Source organism: Thamnophis elegans, chromosome 2 (assembly GCF_009769535.1).
Source record: "Thamnophis elegans isolate rThaEle1 chromosome 2, rThaEle1.pri, whole genome shotgun sequence".
NCBI lineage: Eukaryota > Metazoa > Chordata > Lepidosauria > Squamata > Colubridae > Thamnophis > Thamnophis elegans.
In genome coordinates, this window is record NC_045542.1 from 169,721,083 (window position 1) to 169,743,515 (window position 22,433).

A 22,433-nucleotide genomic window follows, 5' to 3' on the forward strand; every position below is an offset into this window, starting at 1 on the left:
CGCCAGTTTTTCTCAGCAGCAACATGAAAGTAGGTTAGCCATTCCTCCTTTCAAAGAAGTATTTTTCAGCTTCCCAGTCAAGTTCAGTTTTAAGGCAACAAACCATGAGCAAGGGATTAATGGATTGGAAGGCAGTAAAACAATGGGTAGTTGAAATAATGTTTAGCAAAGTAATAGTTACTTCTATTTATACACTAATCAAGTTGCAAGCAAGGCTACAAAAAACTGAAACCTTCACTGGAGTAAAAGAAATCAGCAAAATATGGTTCTGCTGCATCTTTCATCTTCATTCTGTTCTTTGAATAGAATACTACAAGCCTCCAATTCTGGCAGCTGCTATCAGCCAAACTCATTTTAGCCTAACCTTGTGTTGTGACAACTAAGGATTGGGTATGTCTATCCAGGACCCTCATTTTGCTTCTTGTTTTTATGAAGCAGGGAGAATTGATCTGATCTTTTTAGATAAAAGTTAAGTGTACATCTTTTTTCTCCCAACTTCAGACTTCCTTTCTAATCTTAAATCTTTCTAAAGATCCCAAGTTGTCATTAACCGTGTCTCAGTGTAATTAATGCTGGGATGGTAAATAAGATTCCAGCCCAAACTAAAGATTTTTGCCTGTTCCACACAATAAGCTTTCCCCCACCTTTGAATCCTCTGAAGTTCAGTAGCTTAATAGAATAACAGAGTTGGAAGGAATCTTGGAGATCTTTCTGCTCAGGCAGGAAACCCTCTTAACATTTCAGACAAATGGTTGTCCAATCTCTTCTTAAAAACCTCCAATATTGGAGCATTTACAACTTCTGGAGGCATAACATGTTTTGAATTAAACTTATTGCATGGATTTATATGGTTTCTCCTCTATGAAAGTAAAGGTGCTATAATTAAAGCTCTTTCCACATTCCATATATAAATATGGTCACATCTCTGGATCCTCTTTGAGAATCAAATCATCTTAGCAAAACTATTTCCACAGTCTATTTATATGGTTCCACCCTTGTGTGAATCCTTTTATGATTCATAAGATATCCTAAGTCACTTCTCACACTATTTATATGGTTGCTGCCCAGTGTAGATCCTTTTATGAGAAATAAGTTGTCCTTTCTTAGTAAAGTTCTTCCCACAATCCAAGCATTTATATAATTTCTTCCCTGTATGGATTCTCTGATGGTGAATCAGAGTAGTTTGCACTAAAGTCCTTTCCACACTGCATTTATGTTTCTCCCATGTTGATCCTCTTAACTCTTTTTTTTGCCTTTTCTGCTTGGTTGTTCCTGGCTGCTTGAGTCTTTCAAGAGTTGATTGGGTTTCAAGAGGCTGCACAACCTGAAAAACACAGAAATTGACGCTCTTGGCTGTTTGTTCACCTAGCTGGGCTGAAATGTGGGTATTGCTGGTGATGGTTGGTTTCAGATACCACAAAGAATACACAAAGGAAACTAGAAGGATTGCAGTTAATAAGAATTAAGTTCAAAGACTTGCAAAATTGAAGATTTTTCTTCCTTCAAATGCCTCTATAAGCAAGAATGGTAAGGAAGAATTGCCATGGTAACTGCACAAATAGAGGTTGCTATTATAGGGCTAATCAATATTCCCTTACTTCCACTTTATGAGTGCTTCTGCCTCATGGGAAAGTAACAAAGGGAAAGTTTTGTTGAGCCCCTGGAGGGGTGAAAACAGTCCACAACTAACATTAAAGTCTGGCTGAGGAGCTTCTCAGACAGTACCTGCACTTGGCAAACAAAGGGTAAAACCAATCCTGTTTTCCAGCTATTCCTTAAAAATGTAGATCACTTTTAGGACACTCAGATAAAAGAGGAACCCAACCTTAAGACCAACAACAAAATTAATTAATGATCTTTCCAAGATAGAAAGTGGCAACACTTTGTAGCTTCCTGGTTGAGAAGGTAAATATGCAGTGGGAGGTAAGATAACTTCTTGGCTATAAATGCAAAGTCAGTTCTTTTTTAACATATCCTAATAAAATGGTGAAATTGTCTGAGCAAAGGAGTCCAACCCCAGCCATCTCAATTCACTGGTGCCAAAGATGTCAGTATATAGATGTTACAGCATTGAGCTTTTCTATGTTGACACGTCATATGTTCCACTATAATTCTGCTTTGGATGTTCTCTTCCTTCATGGAACCATCAGCAACAAGGCCTCCTGATGCTTTAATCTAGCAATTCTTGAAAAGAAAGCCCCTTCCACACTGCATGCATTTATAAAGTTTCTCCCCTTTGTGAATTTATAATTTATTTGTTCCTCATATTTATAGGGGTTTTATCTCCCAAAACATGACTCTGGGCACCATACAATGAAAGAGCATATAATTAACAATATTTTAAAAAAATTCTAATATTTTAAAAAATCATGCAGAGAAAGAATTCATCTTCAGATGGCAAGTCAGATATGCATCTTTTGCTACTGAAGCTTTTTCCACACTTCATACACAGTTTTATCTTTTGGCTTAGACTACAATCCATTCCAAATTTTACAAACACGTGGCTTGTGTGTCCTATGAAATATTTTAGGTAAAGTAAAAGAGAAGGAATGATTTATGTATTTTCTATGCTGTCTGGAGCTATGCTGTCTTCCTTAAGTTTGTCTTCTGTTATATTCACGTAATTCAAATTCATTTTTCTCTCTTTTGCCGTATTTTCTCTTTCTCTTCCCATTCTGATCTTGCTGGGTAAAGAAGCCATGGATTTTAACAAGAAGGCAAGTGAAGAACTTCTCTTTATCTTTTCTGTGGCTTCTCTCTTGCATTTGTGGGTCCCCTTGATAGCCAAACATCTCCTCCTCCTCCTCCTCTTCTTCCTCTTCTTGATTTGCTCTGCAATGTCAGTAACCTTGGCTGCTTGTCATTCTCATTCTCCTGTCCATCACCATCAGCTGCTTGGAAAAAATAAAGGAGAAATTGTCATTAGAATTTATATGTTTATCTCCTCTCCTTCACTTGTTAGATGTGGCCTTTCCTTCTTTGTGGATATATTTGTTTGTTCTATCTCATCCTGTTTTTCCTTTAGATTTGGGGCCATTATCTCTTGAGAGGGACAGGATCATCTCTCCTTGCTTTTGTGGTAGCTTCTTTGGCTTCTTGCAGTAAAGACACCACTAGCCTGGTAATTAAGGGAGAGACTTTAGGATGAAAATGGAGATGCTTTGGGGACTAAAATGCATCTTTTGAAAACAGTTTTGGACAAAGATCAAATTGCAGTGGGAAACAACAAACGCAATAGTGTGCAATATTCCTCCTAATCTGACCACAACCTGAGATCTCTTATCCTGAGATCTTCTTGATCAAATAAGAATATGGACCTTTCTCATAAGATTACCACTTTAAGTGAACAAATGCTAAACCATGTCTCAACAGGGTGCCTAAACTGTAGTCATTTCTGTCATGGTGGCTAACCAGATGTTTGAACTCATCTCTAATTAATTATGCTGAAACCGAGCAATGGCGATAACTATATTCAAACTTGATTTAGTTGTTTACTGTATATAATTACTTTCTCTAGTAACTGTGCTTACTGAAATCAAAAATCTTGAAGAGGAGGGGGAAAACCACTCTCTGTCTTTTTGCCCAGAAGCTCAATTTGGACCATCTAAACATAACTTTCATCTTTTATTTAATAACTTTGTCATTGGTTGTTGCTTCTTTACACTAAATGGCAGCTATGTAATTAACATACCTGCCCTTCATTGTTTGCTGCTTTCTCCAAAACTATTTTTTAAAAATATAAATATAAGAAAATAATATAACTGTTCAATGATCCAATCCTTCCATGGAATTTTCACCAATGTGAAACAGAAGTGTTTGCCTGCCTCAAAAGGAAATCAGTTCCAAACTATTAGGACTTCCAGATAAGCGTGCCCTGACTTCATGTCTGCGATTTTTTTTTTAAACAGAGGCTGGGAAATACATCAGCGTCCCACGGTGAACTCTTCTCACCTGCCGCCCCTTTGCGGGCTCAGGGCCACCGCCTGGGAGCAGCTCTCCGCCCCGCACTCCCTCAGCCAGCCCGCCAACTCCGGGGGCAGCAGGGCCAGCAGCTGCTCCAGCACCACCAGGTCCAGCATCTCGGCTTTGGTGCTCCGCTCGGGCCGCAGCCACCCCCGGCACAGCCGGCTGCAGAGCGCCCGCGGCCACTCGGGGAGGCCGCTCAGGCTGCCGCTTCCTCCGCCGGCCTCCCAGCCGCCGTTCCCCGCCAGAAGAACTGCCGCTGCTCCCAGCCTCGGAGACTCCCGGGCCTCCATTCGGTCTCGGGCTTCGCTGAAGCCGGAGGGGAAGCTCCCTCCAAAGGCCGCCTTTAGTCACGGCAGTCCCAACATTCCCCACTCCCCGCCCTTTTCCCGGTTTCCAGATGGAAAGAAGGCGATCTCCGTTTCCTCAGAGCTTTTCAGGGCAATTAGAATCGTTCCCGCCAAAACTTCCCGCGCTTTCAAGGCACGCGCGACCTTCATTTCCTGCCCTGGGGAAGAGAGCCGTACACCCCCCCCCCCCAAAAAAAAAAAAAACCAACCCACAGCAGTGAGCACTGACAGGGACTTTCTGCGCGTGTTCCGTTCGTTGCCGACCGTTGAAAGACGTTGGAACTCGGTCTTCAGGAACACGCGCGGGAAGGGGAGAACGGGAGTATGTGGAGAACGGGCCGGGGATGTTGGTCAAGACAGAGGCTGAGCGGGGGCTGGAATGAAGAAAGCGGCCTTGGATGGAGATTGGTTTAATTGAAGCTTGTCTACATCTCGGATTTCTCTTTGGAATTCCTTTGGAAATGCGGATCCGTTCCTGGGACAGGTGGAAGGTGCGTATACACGCACTCAGAGCTTAATAGTAAATTATATATATTTAATATATTAATAGATATATTTAATAGTAAATTTTATATATCTCTCTCTGTTCCTGGGACAGGTGTAAGGTGTAATATATATACACATACATTAGGTGTTTTGTCAAAGCACCTGGTATGTCCAAATATGTTGTAAAATAGCCCAAGTTCAAATCCCAGTAAGGGTATGGCTAGCTGATGAGAGCTAAATAGCTTGAAATAGATTTATACTAGTCTCCATTTATTTATCAGCAAAAAAATGTAACTAACACACACACACACACACACCTATGAGGGAGCTGCTAATATGAGCAATGGAAAGAGAAGAGCAGGCATTTCAGTGCAATTAATGGTCAAATCCAGCTCAGGGGCAAATTTTGGTTCCGGAGGTTGTACACACCTTCAAAATCAGATTGCGTAATCTGGGAAGACATCTGCACAGAAACAGAGAAAAAGATGGGGCCAAAAGATGAAAATAAGAAAAAAGTCTCCTTTATAGACCTTTCCTTTTAGTTGTCTGAGTTTAGGAGTATTGGTACCAAAGCACACGTTTTCATCTTGTGTTATGGCAAGGCTTGCTCAACACAGTGGTTCAGAAAAGGGGATTGACTTGTTGAATCCCCAGTCTGTGTGCAATTTGAAGTTTGTAGGGTTGGCAGGTTAGAGGCTTTTTAGGGAGCATTCAGTGATGGCATGGAGGAAGCCTTGCTAGAATGCAAAAAAGGTACACATGATGGATGTGAGCTACACCTATTCTTAGAGATAGTTAATATTTATTTTCTCTTCCAATCTGAATTCCTATTTTTCTGATCAACTGCCAAGGATAGAGGGAGTACCCAAATCATCTCAAGAAATCATGGAACAAAATTATTTATATAATTTATACAAACCAAATATTTCTGCTGGTTTTATTCGGTAAAACATTTCCTCCTGTGTCTGCATCCTTTGATGATGAAAAAGTTGACTGTTTTGGATTAACTTTATTTCATGGGAGTTACAGGTAATCATAGATTCACGACCACAATTGAGCCCAAAATTTGTGTTGCTAAATGATTCATTTATTGAGTTTGCCCCATTTTATGACCTTTGTTGCCACAGTTGTTAAGTGAACTACTGTAGTTGTTAATAACAATAGCAATAACACTTAGACTTATATACCGCTTCACAGTGCTTTACAGCCCTGACTTTACAGAGTCAAAATATTGTCTCCCAACAATCTGGGTCCTCATTTTACCCAGCTCAGAAGGATGGAAGACTGAGTCAACCTTGAGCCTGGTGAGATTCGATGTGCCAAATTGCAGGCAGCTGACAGTCAGCAGAAGTAACCTTAAATTAGTCATTGTTGTTAAGTACATCTGGCTTCCTCACTGACTTTCTTGTCAGGTCACAAAAGGGGATCATGGGACCCTGGGACACTGCAACATCATAAATATGAGTCAATTGCCTAGTATCTGAATTTTGATCACATGACCATTGGAATGCTACAACAGTCAGGTGAAAACTGGTCAGAAGTGCTGTTAACTTTGAACAATCATTAAACTAATTGTTGAAAGTCAAGGACTACCCAGATATGGTTTTTCCCATGTGCATCTTTTTATGAGACACATACTACAGGTAGTCCTTGCTTTACGACAGTTCATTTAGCGACTGTTCAAAGTTACAATGGCACTGAAAAATGTGACATGACAGTTTTTCAGTTACAACCTTTGCAGCATCCCTATGATCATGTGATCAAAATTCAGACACTTGGTAATCGTTTAATCTTTATGACTCTTGCTGTGTCCCAGGTCATATGATCTCCTTTTGTGGCCTTCAGATGAACAAAGTCAGTGGGGAAGCCATATTCACTTAACAACTATATTAATAACTTTATCAACTGCAGTGATTCATTTAACAACTGTGGCAAAACAGATTGTAAAATGGGGCAAAACTCAAATGTCTCACTTAGCAGCAGAAATTTTGGGCTCAATTGTCGTAAGTTGAAGAATACCTGTATTCTCAATGAAGTTTATTCCACATTCCATGCATTTATAATTTCCTCCTCTGTGGATGTCTTCATGACAAATAAAGGCCCTGCAGTCATTAAAAAGTTGTTTTCATCCTCACTGCATTTATAAGGACTCTCTCCTGTGTAGATCCTTTGGTGGCAATTAAGGTCTTTGTTGTCCATAAAGCTGTCTTCATACTCCATATATTTATATGGTCCCTCCCCCGTGTGGATCCTTTTATGAGAATTCAGTTTTCCTTTCTGAGTAAAGCTCTTTCCACACTCCAGGCATTTATATGGCCTCTCTCCTGAATGGATACTTTTATGAGAAATAAGTTTTCCTTTCTCAGTAAAGCTCTTTCCGCACTCCAGACATTTAAATGGCTTATCCCCGATGTGAATCATTTGGTGACGAATAAGATCTTTGTTGCCAAAAAAGCTTTTTCCACACTCTAGACATTTATATGGTCTGTTTCCTGTGTGGATCCTTTGATGGGAAGTTAGCTCTCTATTCTCAATGAATCTTTTCCCACATTCTCTGCAACCATATGGTTTTTCACCTGTGTGGATCCTCTGATGACGGTTCAGATAAGAGTTTCTACTGAAACCCTTTCCACATACTGTGCACTTATAAGGTTTCTCCCCTGTGTGGACCCTTTCATGACAAGTAAGATGTTCTTTCTGAGTGAAGCTCTTTTCACACTCCATGCATTTGTATGGTCTTTCACCTGTGTGAATCCTTTTATGAGAATTAAGTCGTCCTTCTTCAGCAAAGCTCTTTCCACATTCTCTGCATTTATATGGTCTTTCCCCTGTATGGATTCGTTCATGACGAGTAAGATGTCCTTTCTGAGTAAATCCTTTTCCACATGACATGCACTTGTAGGGAGTCTCTACAGGGTGGCTCCTTTCATGATGGGTAAAGTTTTCAGTAAAGCTTTTTTCACACTCCAGGCACCTATATTGACTCCGCTCTGTATTGATCCTTTCATGGCAAGTAAGGTCTCTGTTCTCAATAAACCTCTTTCCACATTCTACACATTTGTATAGTCTCTCGCCTGTGTGGATCCTTCTATGAGAACTAAGTTGTCCTTTCTGTGCAAAGCTCTTTCCGCATTCTGTGCATATATATGGTTTCTCCCCTGTGTGAATCCTTCTATGATGAGTAAGATGTCCTTTCTGACTGAACTGCTTTCCGCACTCCATGCATTTATATGGTTTATCACCGGTGTGGACCTTCTGATGGCGATTGAGATTACTTTTGCTACTGAAGCTCTTTCCACACCTCATGCAGAGTTTTATCTTTCTGCCCAAAACGAAATCCCTCCCAAATTTTACAAAGGTATGTGCTTTGTGTTTCCCATAGAGTTTTGTATGTAAAGCAACAGAGAAAAACTGATTGACATACTGTTTGGTGACATACTCTTTTCCTGTGCTCTGACCTCTGTCATATTCCCCTACATCAAATTCACTTTGCTCTCTTTTGCCATATTTTCCTTTTCTCTTCCCTTTGTGACCTTGCTGGGTAAGGAAGCCATGGATTTCAAAAGGGAGGGAAATGGAAGAGATCTCTCCATCTTCTGGGGGGCTTCTCACTTGCATTTGTGGATCCCTTTGATGGCCAAACATCATTTCTTCCATTTCATATTTTGCTGTTTGCATTGGCATTAATCTTGGCTGCTTGTCTTTCTCATTCTCCAGCCCATTGCCTGGGGAAGAAAAGAAAATAGAAATTTCTATTAGAATTTAGATGTCAAGCAACAGAGAAATCAGGAGAACCAGGCAGTTCAAATGGGTATAAAGATTTATTGCAAACTTAAGCTCTCTAGAAGAATCTGAACTACTGATGGCTAAAGCAACTGGTGGTAGATAACAATAGAAGGAATTCTAGGTGGGCTGGACTTAAATCTCTTGTGGGCTCAAAGGGATTCATGACTGATGGCACGTTTGATCCCTCCCTCGGGCTCAGCTTGGTCCTCTGCTACTTACAACTGTTAAGGAGAGGCAATTCCTTTTCTCAAATACATGCCATGTGTTTGGCTAGGAGACGTTGGGTGCAAGTTGTTATCTAGGAATTTTAATGAAATCCTAGGAATTTTTAGTTGGGAGTCTGGTTGATTTGTTATTCTGCCCAGGAATTTCCATGGAGCATCTAAGGCTTTCCCCAAAGCTACGATCAGTGTTTCTGCCAAGGCCTAGCTGTGATAAGAACCTTGGACAAAATTGCCCTGAATTGTCTCTGCCCCTGAATTGTGATCCAGCAAGGTCCTGGCAGTTGAAAGGAATCGAGGAGAAATGGATGTTCTTTCCTGCAGTAGCTCTTTCATGGATATTTGCTAACTCCAAAACATGTGTCACCTTGATTGTTTTCTTGAGATTAGAAAAGGTTTTAAAGATGCGCTACTATTCAGATGACCGGGCAGAGTCCTCACCACCTTAAGCAAATAAGTGAAGGTATCTTCACTGTTTACCTTCCATTGAAAACACCTTTCCCATTGAATGGACCCAGAGCAAAGAGGGTTCTTACCCAGAATGGCCATATTCTTAGAAACCTCCAGCATGACTTCCCTGCATAAAGCCTTCTGGCCAGAATCCAACAGTGCCCACTCCTCTTCTGTAAAGTCCACAGCCACCTCCTCAAAGGGAGCAGAACTCTAGAAAGAGAAACAACATCTTCATTAGCAGACAATATGTTTCAGGCACAAACCAGAAAAAGAATTTTGCAAGAGACCAAATAGACATTTTATGGCAAAGCAGGCTTAAGTTTACTTCTCCCCATAATTAATTTGGCAGTGAAGCTCCAAGTTCAGGCTGTTGCTTTCGCTGTAACAATTTTGGCATCTTAAGTAACAGAATGACAATACTGCTCTCACTGGGGAGCCTCTCCCTGGTCCAGAATAATTCAGCAAGGAAGTTGGGGAGAGAGTATCCTTGGCCTCACCTGTCGGGTTCAGCAAACTGATTAGAAAAATACATTTCTAAGTAGATGTGTCAGCATATTTCTGAAGCAGTTTTAATCCAATTTGGTATTGTTTCACTGCATGGTTTTTATTCTTTAACTTGTTTTGAAAAACATTAAGAAAGATGGAACTCTTTCAGTGCAATAAATTACAAAAAAAAAAGTTGAGAGACTAGAAAGAGTGCAGAGAAGAGCAACAAAGATGATTAGGGGACTGGAGGCTAAAACATAAAGTATAAAGAACGGTTGCTGAAACTGGATATGTCTAGTCTGATGAAAAGAAGGACTAGGGAAGACAAGATAGCAGTGTTCCAATATCTCAGGGACTGCCACAAAGAAGAGGGAGTCACACTATTCTTCAAAGCACCTGAGGGCAGGACAAGAAACTAATCAAGGAGAGAAGCAACTTAGAACTGAGGAGAAATTTCCTGACAGTTAGAACAATTAATTAGTGAAACAACTTGTCTCCAGAAGTTGTAATGCACCAACACTGAAAGTTTTTAAGAAGAGATTGGATAATCATTTGTCTGAAGTGGTGTAGGGTTTCGTGCCTAAGCAGGGGCTTGGGCTAGAAGCTCCAAAATCCCTTCCAACTCTGTTATTCTAAACATTTCCTAATACAGAATAACAGATTTGGAAGGAGGTCTTCTAGTCCAACCCTCTACTCAAACAGAAGACACTACAATTGCAGACAAGTGGCTGTCCAGTCTCTTCTCAAAAGCCTCCAGTGATGGCGAACCAGCAGCTTCTGAAAGCAAGTTGTTCCACTGGTTAATTGTTCTCAATGCTAGGAAATTTCTCCTTAATTCCCAGTTGCTTCCCTTCTTGATTAGTTTCCATCCATTGTTTTTTTTGGCCTTCCCTTCAGATGCATTGGAGAATAGGTTGATTCCCTCGTCCTTGTGCGAGCTGTTCGAATATTGGAACAATACTATGATGTCACCCGTAATTGTCCTTTTCACTAAACATACACAATTCCTGCAATGCTCTTTATATGCTTTCGGCTGCAATATTCTTTTGCTCTTTTCTGCACTCTTTCCTAAGTCCCAACGTCTATTTTTATAATATAATATATGATTACCTTATATTATTTTACTATATTATTATTGTGAATAGTATGTTTGCATTCATAGAACAATCTTAAAAGATGAATGAATGTGACTCAGTGGGCCATTCTGGGGAGACACCATGTTCAAGTGCACAAACTCAGCATTTATTTGTAAGAGCAGTTTATGAATGGAAGGAATTTAAACTTCTCATAAGAAACCCACACTTACCTGGCAAGGTGGCCCCAGTTGTATCCTTCTGAAAAAAAGCTCTTTAGAAGGATTGGATTGATCTCCTGTTTCCTGGAGCTCTGCTGAGATCTCCCCCATGAATGGCTCCTGCAACTGAAAGAACAGCCTGATTTATGATCCACTTTCAAATGACTGTAACCCTGACAGATCACTTGCCTTACATTTTGCCTCTCCACTTGTACTACGCCAACCCAAGTCAGAGAACTTGAGCACAAAAAGATTTCAGTTATGACTGTTCAGTCTATGACTTGTCCTCATTCTGCAAAGTTATTCCCACATACTATTTACACCACCGCAACAAGTGTTCTCTGGATGTTTGTTGCGACTATGTATAAAGAAGAGACACAAGAGGCGTAAGAAGAGGATGACATTCCCTCACCTGCCGCTCCTTTCCGGGTTCTGGGACGGCTCCGGGGCCGAGGAGGCAGCCTTCGGCCAGGGCCACGGCCTGGGCGCAGCTCTCAGCCCCGCACTCCCTCAGCCAGCCCGCCAGCTCCGGGGGCAGCAGGGCCAGCAACTGTTCCAGCACCACCAGGTCCAGCATCTCAGCTTTGCTGCTCCGCTCGGGCCGCAACCACCCCCGGCACAGCCTGTGCAGGCGGCTGCAAAGCGCCCGCGGCCCCTCGGCCTCCCGGGTGCCGCAGCTGCGAAAGCGCCAGCGCTCAGCCTCGGAGCTGCGGGGGCCCTCGGAGAGGCCGCTCCCCGCCTGAAGGGGAGACCCCCAGGCCTCCATTCTATCTCCGGCTTCAGCGCAGCCCCGATAGGGATTACACTCCCTCCGAGGCCGCCGCCTTCTGTTACGGCCGACTCTCCCCTGCCCACTTGCCACGCCCCTCTCCCGGTTTCACGGAGGGGAGAGAGGAGGGGTCTGCTCCTTCAGGGCTTCTGAGGCTGAGAAGAGCAGCTGCAAATCGGTTCCTCCACAGGTTCCCCCTGCCCTCCCAGACACTGGGCCAGAGACGGCTGCATCCTAGAGGGGCAAAACCCTATTACTGTTCCTGTCTAGAGCGGCTCCTAATACAACTACAGTCTTTCCGGTCCTCTGCTCGGACTGGGAAAAAAGATCTCTGCGCATGCCCTATTCCATGCTGACGTTTAAAGGATGCCCGAGCCTAGTTGCTGCGGAAGTTTTTAGTTAGGAGCGGGAGGAGAGGCGAGTATGAAGGCCTGGAAAGCTGGCGATTGAGCTGAAATGAATAAAGCAGCTTTGAATGAAACCTGTCGCTTCTGCATACCTGGGAGTTCTCTTTCTACTGCAATCCTCTGGAAAGGGGGATTCCTGGTACACATGGAAGAAATTTGGGGGAGGATGAAGACTTGAGGAAGGGCCCCATAGCAGGGATCCAGGCAGTAAATGTGTGTGTGTGTGTGTGTGTATAGATAGATAGATAGATATATAGATATAGATATATACAAGGTTTTTACAACCTCTGGTAAGCCCCAATTATGGGAGGAAGCTAACTGCTTCCATCATCTGTCAATCGGCTCGTCGCAAGAGTCCATCACGACAGAAACCCAATATTTTTACTGTTGCCTTTGTTATATTTGTGGTTTTTTTTTATTTGTGCTTATCAGCATATATATATATATATATATATATATATATATATATATATATATATATATATATATATATATATATATATATATATACACATACATACATACATACATACATACATACAATTAATGTATAAGCAATAAATGATTTGGGATTCTTTCAGGCTAATTTATTTGTCCTTTCTGTTGTCTGTATTCCTGTGGTGATCCTCTTTAAACACCACCACCACCCCGCTTTTCTTGCAGAATACAATCTGCTCCATATCTTTTTAGATGCTATTTCTGTTCTACTGGAAGTCTTTACTTTTTTATTCATCATTTCACTTGATCTTTCCTGGATGATTGATTCTTAAAAAGCTGATCTGGTTTCAAGGGGCTGCGCTACCTAAAAAAAAAACAAAAAAAAAAACAACAACACGAGAAATTGATCTCCTGAAGTTGGTTTCTCCCCCTAGTGGATTCAAAACTTGGGCTCCATATCATTGGCCATGATAACTGGGTCAGATAGTGAAAAAATACACGGAAGGAGACAGCAGGAAATTTACCGTACATGTCATAGGTTTATTAATAAGGTTCCAAGAGTAAAGAGTTTCTTCTCCAAAATGTGTTGGTGGTGAATAATTGCATTGGCAACTGCTCAAAAGGAGGCAGTATTTCGGAGGCTGATCTTTCTCCTGGTCAGAAGATATCAAAAGGAAATGAGTTTTCTTTAGCTAAAGAAGTGAAGAAACACAAACACTATTTTGTGGGAATTAACATCTGCAGATTGAAATACTTTCCAAATTTGGTAAATTTATGCAATTTCAGATACATGCTCATCACAAGACAAGATAGAAAGACATCGACTACAGAACAAATGAAAATATATGATGCCATCTAAACAGTAAAAACTGAAATGAAAATGGGCTGGTCACATCACAAAGAACTACTAGTGGACAAAGGCAATCATAGAATGGATTCCATGTGATGTGTCCACAAGAGAGCCACAAGAAGACATAGTGACGACATCAGCGTCTATTGCAAGCCCAATTGGCAAGGCAAATCTCAAGACCATATTGGTTGGAATCATGCAGAATAGATTTCATCCTGCAGTGGATAGCTAATGATTAGGATGATGATGATTCAATTTCTGTTTTATATAGTTTTTTCCAGTAAATTAAGAGGGAATCAAGGAAGCCAACAGTCCTCCAGTTGGAAACGATAACGAGCTGGTGAAGGGCAACAGGGAGGAAACTGAAGGGCTTCATTGCTATTTTGCATCCCTCTTTCCACATCATGGGGAAGGAGAAGAAAAATGCAAGTTAAAACAGGCAATGGAAGAGCTGGCTGCTTTGAATGAATTCCAGTATTTGGGACCAGAAATGTTGTTCTGAAGTTCCTTCCATGGATTTATATTGTTTTTTCTGTGGATATTCTTTTATGAGAATTATGGTGCCTTTCTCAAGGAAGGCACCAAGAGCCAAGGTGGCGCAGTAGTTAAATGCAGCACTGCAGGCTACTGCTAGATCAGCAGTTCAGCGGTTCAAATCTCACCGGCTCAGGGTTGACTCAGCCTTCCATCCTTCCGAGGTGGGTAAAATGAGGACCCAGATTGTTGGGGGCAATATGCTGACTCTCTGTAAACCGCTTAGAGAGGCCTGAAAGGCCTATGAAGCGGTATATAAGTCCACTGCTATTGCTATTGCTATAAAAAAGGAAAGTTTTTTCCACATTACATTTACATGATTTCTCCCCAGTAGATCCTCAAATTTTAAGATAAGTTTCTACTGGAGACCTTTCCACTTTGTTCATTTGGAAGAATTCCTCCCAGCATGGATCCTTTCATGATGAGTAAGATGCTCTTTCCCACTAAAATTATTTCCACACTCCATTCATTTATATGGAATTTTTCTATGTGGATTCTTTCATGAGTAAATGTATTGTGATTGTTAAAGCTTTCTCCACACTACATGCATTTATATGGTCCCGCCTCCATGTGGATCCTTTTATGGGAATTAAGTGCCCCTATTTGAGCAAAGCTTCTTCCACACTGTGTGCATTTATATGGTCTGTCTCCTGTATGGATTCTTTCGTGATTGATAAGAGCCCTATTCTGACTGAATTGCTTTCCACACTCCATGCACTTGAATGGTCTCTCCACAGTGTGGATTCTTTCATGACGAGTAAGATCTCTGTTCCAGTTAAAGCTTTTTCCACATACCAAGCATTTATATGGTTTCTCTACTGAGTGGGTCCTTTTGTGAGAATAAAGATGTCCTGTCCGAGCAAAGCTCTTTCCACACTCCGTGCATTTGTATGGTTTGTCCCCTGTGTGAATTGTTTCATGACCAGCAAGACATCCTTTCCGAGCAAAACTCTTACCACACACCAAGCACTTATATGGTCTCTCTCCTGTGTGGATCCTTTTATGAGAATTAAGATGCGCTGTTTGAGCAAAGCTTTTTCCACACTCCGTACATTTATATGGTCTCTCCCCAGTGTGGATCCTTTCATGATGTATTAGACCTCTGCTCCAATTAAAGCTCTTTCCACATACTAAGCATTTATATGGTCTCTCCCCCGTGTGCATTCTTTTATGAGCATTAAGTTGTACTGTTTGAGCAAAGCTTTTCCCACACTCTGTGCACTTATATGGTTTCTCTCCCGTGTGGATCCTTTCATGACCAGTAAGACATCCTTTCTGAGCAAAACTCTTTCCACACACCAAGCATTTATACGGTCTCTCCCCAGTGTGGATCCTTTCATGACGAATAAGATCTTTGCTCCAGTTAAAGCTTTTCCCACACTCCAAACATTTATATGGTCTTTCTCCCGTGTGCATCCTTTGGTGGAAAGTAAGGTGCCAGTTGTCAATAAAGCTCTTTCCACACTCCATGCATTTATATGGTCTCTCCCCAGTGTGGATCTTTTTATGAAAATTAAGTTTTCCTTTATGAGCAAAGCTCTTTCCACACTCCAGGCATTTATACGGTTTGTCCACTGTATGGATCCTTTGATGTCGAATAAGATCACTGTTCTCAAAAAAGCTCTTTCCACATTCCAGGGAATTATATGGTCTGAGCCCTGTGTGGATCTTTTTAGGACAAATCATCTCTGTTTTCTGACAAAAGCTTTTTTCACATTCTGGACATTTACATAGCCTCTCACCTATGTAGATATTCTGATGGCAATTAAGATTACTCATGCTAATGAAGCTCTTTCCACAGTTCATGCATAGTTTCATCATTTTGCTTAGATTGAAATCCCCCTCATATTCTGAAAACGTGTGTGGTTTCCAATGCGGTATGTTAGGTAATGCAAAAGAGAAGGAATGACTCTTTGCAGATAGTGCATTTTGCAGTGTAAATAATGGTGGCTGCTTTTCATTCTCATTCCTCAGATCATCACCATCACCTGCTTAGAAAAAGTAAAATAAATTCTCATTAGCGCTTAGAATGATGGAGAGGTGGGGTCTCCCCAGTGCAAAATATGCCCATCTGAGCATCAGATTTGGCACCAGCTATGTGTCAGCTAGGAGATAGTTGGTGCAAATTGATATCCAGGTGACTCTTACGGTATCCAAGGGATTTTTCAGCCCTGAATCAGATTAAGGTTTTGCTATTGATAGGTCAATCCGGCCAGGCATTTCCGTGGAACATCTAAGGCCTTTCACAAAGCTATGGTGAATGTTTCTGCCAAGGCCTTAGTTGTGTCCTAGAAGAGCAGGTGATGGCCAGGTAGAGTTCTGACTGTTTTATGCAATTTAGTGCAGGTAACTTCCCCATTTACCTCCCAATGAAAGCACCTTTCCCAATGATTGGAACACAGAGCAAAGAAGATCTTTACCCAGAGTGGCCAAATTCATAGAAACCTCCAGCATGACTTCCCTGCATAAGGCTTTCTGGCCAGAATCCAGCAGTGCCCACTCCTCCTCTGTAAAGTCCACAGCCACCTCCTCAAAGGGATCAGAGTCCTAGAAAGAAAAAGAAAAACTTCCCCATAAGACAGTCCTCTCTAATGTTCCCTTTCTTACTTCCAAAAGAGAAAAGAGAGCTTTGCAAGAGATCAAATTGAAAGTTTCTTATAGGACAGGCATAGGCCCTGCAGGTCCACAACATCTTTAAGGGTGGGAAGCGCCCCTCCAGCTCCTCCATGCTGCTGTTGGAAACATGGCTTAGATGCATCCAATTGGTAGAATGGCACTACCCCCTCCCCGCCCGAAGACTGGAATAACTCACCAAGGAGGTTTTGGGCAGAGACCTCGTGTTGCTGGCTAACCAAAATACAATTTTTTTAGAAAATGACATACGTACTAAGAATTTTTCACCTGGCCTATTTCAAAATATTGTAAATGACCCTGGAAAAATCAAGCCACTTGACCAACAGTCTTTCCATTAAAATTTGTCAGCTTTGAATTAGGAGTTTTTATGAGAGAAATTTGTCCTTTCTGTAATTTATTTTAAAGTGGATATATTTGGGTATTTCTGAATCAGTTTTTGTATAATTGGTATTGCTTCGCTTCATGGCTTTTATTTTTTAACTGTTTTTCCAGATCTTTAGGAAAATGTTAGGAAAGATTTAAATCTTCTAATGTACAGATAACATTTCCAAATTCAAGACTCTTGTGAGTTGTCCTTCATTTGCATCCCCAAAACAACCTTGGAGGTTGAACCAGGTTCCAATTCACACAGACTTGGCATTTGGCTCATGAGTGAAAGTAGTTTAAACTTCTCACAAGAAACCCACATTTAAGTGGCAAGGTGTCCCCAGTTGGATCCTCCTGAAAAGAATCTCTTCAGAATCATTGGATGGATCTCCTCTTCCCTGGAGCTCTGCTGAGATCTCCCCAATGAATGGCTCCTGCAACTGAAAGAAAAGTCTGGCTTTGATCCACTTTCAAATGACTTGAATCATGTTAGTTCACTTGCCTTATGTTTTTACTCTCCAACTATACTTTTCCAACCCAAATCAAAATGAGACAACTTGAGAATTTCTACTCTGTGGGTTGCTGTTATTTCTGGATAAATGCCTGCCACTTTTGTGAGTTGTGAGTCTTTTTTTTATTTCCTATTTTCTTTCTGATCAGGAGATGCTTCTGTATCTCCTCCCTTTACTTGACAATTGTGGGCTTTCCTTCTTTGTGAATGTATTTATGACTATCGGACCTTGTCTTTTTTCTCCTTTATATTTCAGGGCTATTATCTCCTGAAAAGGACAGGATCAATCTCTCTTTTGGAGTGGCTTCTCTGTGCCTCTTGCAGTGAGGAGACCACCAACCTGACATTTCAGGGGGCGATCTTGGAATGAACACTGAGATTGGTGGTAAAATGCACCCCCTGAAAATTTTGTAACTATAATCAAAAGGCAATTTGGATACTTCATTCTTTTTCACCTTCAATTCCCAATCAGGTTAAGCTTGTAATGAGAAATGTTTTAGGATAATTTTGAAAATATAGAAAGATAAAGCTGAAATAGGGAGAATTTCTCTTGCAATGGAACGTAACCTTTCAACAGATTTGGCCAATAAGCCATTTTTGCAAAATAATTCTGAAGGATATACAACTTTAAAGAATGATATACTCTCTATATCAAAGCACAGGGACCATACAGAGTGCAATAATATTCTAAGATGGACTGAAAGAATGACATGCCATAAATTGAGAATAGATCAAACTAGAATGAAAATCATAACAGGAACTTCCATAACCAACATATGCAGTTTCCCAAACTGCTTTTTGGAATAATATTATGTAACATGATTGATAACTGACAGGTCACAATTCCACATTTTAGGGTAATAAATTACGAAATGTAAGGGATTTAGGACCACAAACTGCATATGTGTGCAAATTATAAAGGTGTGTTTAATTTGTTGTTTTTTCTCACTATTGTGGTAGTATAGGGCATATCAAAGCCTAAATATTCCATTTCATTTATTACATATAGCATAATGCAGTATGTAGATAGATAACAGCAGAGTAAATATGTAATCTAATACCTAGTGCTGTGGCCATGTAACAGTGGTAGTTCACATAATCTAGATGCTTGGTTGTATTCGGCTAGAATTAAGTGAAACCATAATGTAAACACTGATTTTATGACATATGTTGATAATATCAGGAAGGATATAAAAGTGTGTAAAGTAAGAGAAAGATCAGTTTAATAGCTTATCAAAACAGTTCAGGGAAATAATCATGTATAATTGCATTAGTTATTTTATCTTTTTCTTATATTTCTGTTTGAAAGTGTAATGCCAATATATATTTAATATGAAAAGTAGGTTTCAATCAGAATAGAGTTGGAAGGGATCTTGGCGGTTTAGTGCTCAAGCAGGAGACCTTACACCATTTCAGAGAAGTGGCTGTCCAGTCTTTTCTTAAAAAACCTCCAGTAATGAAGTACCCATAACTTCTGACTGGGAGCTGTTCTGCTGGTTAATTGTCCTCACTGTTAGTAACTTTTTCTTTAACTCCAGGTTGTTTCCCTCCTTGATTAGTTTCCATCCATTGTTTCTTGTCTTGCCTTCTGGTGCTTTGGAAAATAAGTCAATCCCTTATTTGTAGCAGCCCTTCGAATATTGAAAGACTGCTATCATGTCCCCCCTAGTCCTTTTTTTCCAAACCCAAATCCTGCAACCGTTCTTCATGTTTTAGTCTCCAGGCCTTTAATCACCTTAGTTGCTGTTTGCATTTTTTCAAAAGTTTGCTCAGGTCTCTTTCCTGCTATTGACAGGTAGGACAGGGGTCCCCAACCTGCCATCCTTGGATTGGCACCGGGTTGTGGCATGCCAGAAACTGCGCCATGGAAATAAGCAAAGCCTCATCTGTGGGATGCAGGCAGCACATGAAACTATGCCCCTCTGTTTTGCGGAAAAACATCTCCTTATGGAACCTGACCCTGGTGCCCAAAAAGTTGGAGGTCATTGAGGTGAGGAGTCCCATGATCAAGCTAACGGAATATGAATAAAATATACTTCGTTGTTTCTCTCTGCAAGTTTTTCTATCTACACTGGAAACTCTGCTTAGAATCCAGGAAATACAAGACCTTTTGGTAAGTAATAATCAGACAATCTTTTCACTTACATTATTTGGGAAAGTCACAAAGGCTTAGGATTTGCATCTCTACTTAATTTTGCTGAAATTAAGCAATCTAAAAAATGGATAACTATATTCACACTGTGATTTGGTAACATATTTTAATGTACATGACTGCTTTCTGGGATGTCTGCGCACAATGGAGCCAAAAAGCTTGAGGAGAGGAAAAAAGAGTTTTCAATGTTTTTGCCTCATAACATCAAAAATAGGTTTTGAAATATGCATGTTAAGCACTATTTGATCCACCTAAACACTATTTTCATATATTATTTCATAACTTTTTATAATGCTCTCTTCATTCTTTGTACAGATAACCCTTGACATTTGAGCCCAAAATTTATGTTGCTGAGAAAGTTGTGAGTTTTGCCCCAATTTACATTGTTTCTTGCTGAATCACTGCAGCTGTTAAGTTAGTAATGTGGTTGTTAAGTGAGTCTGGCTTCCCCATTGACTTTGCATGACAGGAGGTCACAAAAGATGATCACATAACCCAGGGATACTGCAACCATCATAAATATGCGACGAGTGCCAAGCATCTGAATTTTGATCATGTGTGACTCTGGTGATGCTGCAACGGTTGTAAATGTGAAAATGGTCAAAAGTTACTAATGATGTTTACTTTAAATGGTCACTAAGCGAATGGATGTAAGTCAAGGACTACCTGTACTAATTTGCACATGTGTGAAATACCTATGCGTCCTTGTTTCCTGCTTCTTGCCAGAAATATTATGGTATTTAGGAGGAGAAATATAATTTCCAACATCCAGTTTGGTTAAGAGGTCTTGTTCATGAGAAGAAGGGTTCATGTGTCTTAAGTTCAATGCTAATCATAGTAACCAAACCAAAAATTAGTAGTAACCAAAGAGGACCAGAAAACAGGGATGTTCCAACTTAGACAGGGACACGTGCTTTTGTAAGTGGGTGGATATTTGGCAACAGCTATTGTTGGATTCAGGATTGGGGAATGAGCCCCTGGTCTGGGAATCCTGACTGAAGGAATCGTTTATCAGGTCTTCAAGGTGGACCCTGTCAATGAATACTAGCTCTAAGGTCATGATAAAGTCACATTAACAGAATATTATGATTCTCAAAGTATTGTTCCCATCCTCTCCTTTTACTTGCAGCAAAACTAGGATAGAGTTTTATGATCCCCCTCCCCAATCTCTCCATCTCCATCACCATGTGGCAATTGAGATTATCTTTTAAATTATGACTGTCCAGTCTATGACTTGTCCCCATCCTGCAAAGTTATTCTCACATACTATTACACCATCCCAACACGTGTTGTCTGGATGTCTTTTCTCTGGGATGATCTGTAAGGAAGAGACACAAGAGGCGTAAGAAGAGGATGACATTCCCTCACCTTTCGCTCTTTTGCGGGCTCCGGGGCGGCTGCGGGGCCGAGCAGGCAGCCTTCGGCCAGGGCCACCGCCTGGGCGCAGCTCTCCGCCCCGCACTCCCTCAGCCAGCCCGCCAGCTCCGGGGGCAGCAGAGCCAGCAGCTGCTCCAGCACCACCAGGTCCACCATCTCGGCTTTGGTGCTCCGCTCGGGGCGCAGCCAACCCCGGCACAGCCGGTGCAGGCGGCTGCAAAGCGCCCGCGGCCCCTCGGCCTCCCGGGTGCCGCTGCTGCGGAAGCGCCAGCGCTCAGCCTCGGAGCTGCGGGGGCCCTCGGAGAGGCCGCTCCCCGCCTGAAGGGGAGACCCCCGGGCCTCCATTCGGTCTCCGGTTTCAGCGCAGCCCCGACAGAGAGAAACGGCCGACCCTCCCCCGCCCACTAGCCCCGCCCCTTTCCCGGCTTCAGGGAGGATAGGAAGGGGCGGGGCCCCCTCTCTCCGGGCTTCTGATATTGAGAAGAGCAGCTGCAAATCGACCCCTCCACAGGTTTCCCCTGTCCTCCCAGATACGTCTTCATCCTAGAAGGGCAAATCTCCCTTGTTTATTGCTCCTCCCTAGAGTGTCTCCTAAAGCAACTACGGCCTTTCCGGTCCTCTGCTCGGCTTCAAGGGTTGGCAAAGGTGCTCTGCGCATGTCTTGTTCCATGTTGACAGTTAAAGGTCTCCCGAACTCCGTTGCAGCGGAATTATGTTGGGAGCGGGAGGTGTGCGCGGGTGGAAAAGGCCTAGAAGGCCGGCAATGATGTCTACGGCGGAGATTGAGCGGGGCTGAAATGAGCAAAGCTGCTTGGAATGAAACTTGGTTTGATTTCTCGTTCTGGACACTCCCGCAATCCTCTTCAAAATGTGGAATGTGTTCCTGGAATAGGCGGAAGAAGGCCAGGGGGACGAAATGGGTGATGCTTCCAATGTGGGAAAAGGAAAGAGGGCAGGGAAAGCCTAACCAATACATGCTTTGGAGATTCCTTCACAGTTGGTTTATTTGTCCTGTTATCTATTATCGTATCCCGAGAGCCGCGTAACTGAGTGAGCTTATCCCAGTTTCTGCCAACCTAGCAGTTGAAAAGCAGGTAAAAATGCAAATAGAAAAATAGGGACCACCTTTGGTGGGAAGGTAACCGCGTTCTGTGTTCCTTCGGTGTTTAATCATGCCGGCCACTTCGGACAGTGCTAGCACTTCAGCTTTGAAAAGGAGATGAGCACCGCCCCTTAAGTCGGGAATGACTAGCACATATGTCCAGGGGAACATTTACCTTTATCTGTATTACCTGCGGTGGCACTCAATGAAGGACTCCCAAAGGTGCTTTTCCAAAAGACAACTGGACTTTGTTT

The 22,433-nt window shown here is 41.8% G+C and overlaps 2 protein-coding genes across 3 annotated transcripts; both read right to left on the reverse strand.

The window, feature by feature from the left end:
- Positions 1-2,130: 2,130 nt before the first annotated feature.
- On the reverse strand, positions 2,131-4,330 carry LOC116503439 (zinc finger and SCAN domain-containing protein 9-like). 2 transcript variants are annotated; one of them, XM_032209852.1, is made up of 2 exons: positions 3,952-4,330; positions 2,131-2,891 (listed from the first exon to the last, which is right to left on the reverse strand). In XM_032209852.1, exons 1-2 carry the CDS (start codon positions 4,254-4,256, stop codon positions 2,888-2,890), a joined length of 309 nt encoding a protein of 102 aa, XP_032065743.1. In that variant the 5' UTR covers positions 4,257-4,330; the 3' UTR covers positions 2,131-2,887. The 2 variants fall into 2 exon arrangements, with proteins under 2 accessions (XP_032065743.1, XP_032065742.1); XM_032209851.1 differs by having other exon boundaries at positions 2,131-2,894.
- Positions 4,331-6,735: 2,405 nt separating this feature from the next.
- LOC116502585 (zinc finger protein 347-like) lies at positions 6,736-22,189 on the reverse strand. Its single transcript, XM_032208461.1, has 8 exons — positions 21,069-22,189; positions 17,358-17,477; positions 16,458-16,584; positions 14,582-16,028; positions 11,452-11,917; positions 11,052-11,165; positions 9,343-9,469; positions 6,736-8,524 (listed from the first exon to the last, which is right to left on the reverse strand). Exons 1-8 carry the CDS (start codon positions 21,420-21,422, stop codon positions 6,837-6,839), a joined length of 4,443 nt encoding a protein of 1,480 aa, XP_032064352.1. The 5' UTR covers positions 21,423-22,189; the 3' UTR covers positions 6,736-6,836.
- Positions 22,190-22,433: the final 244 nt, after the last annotated feature.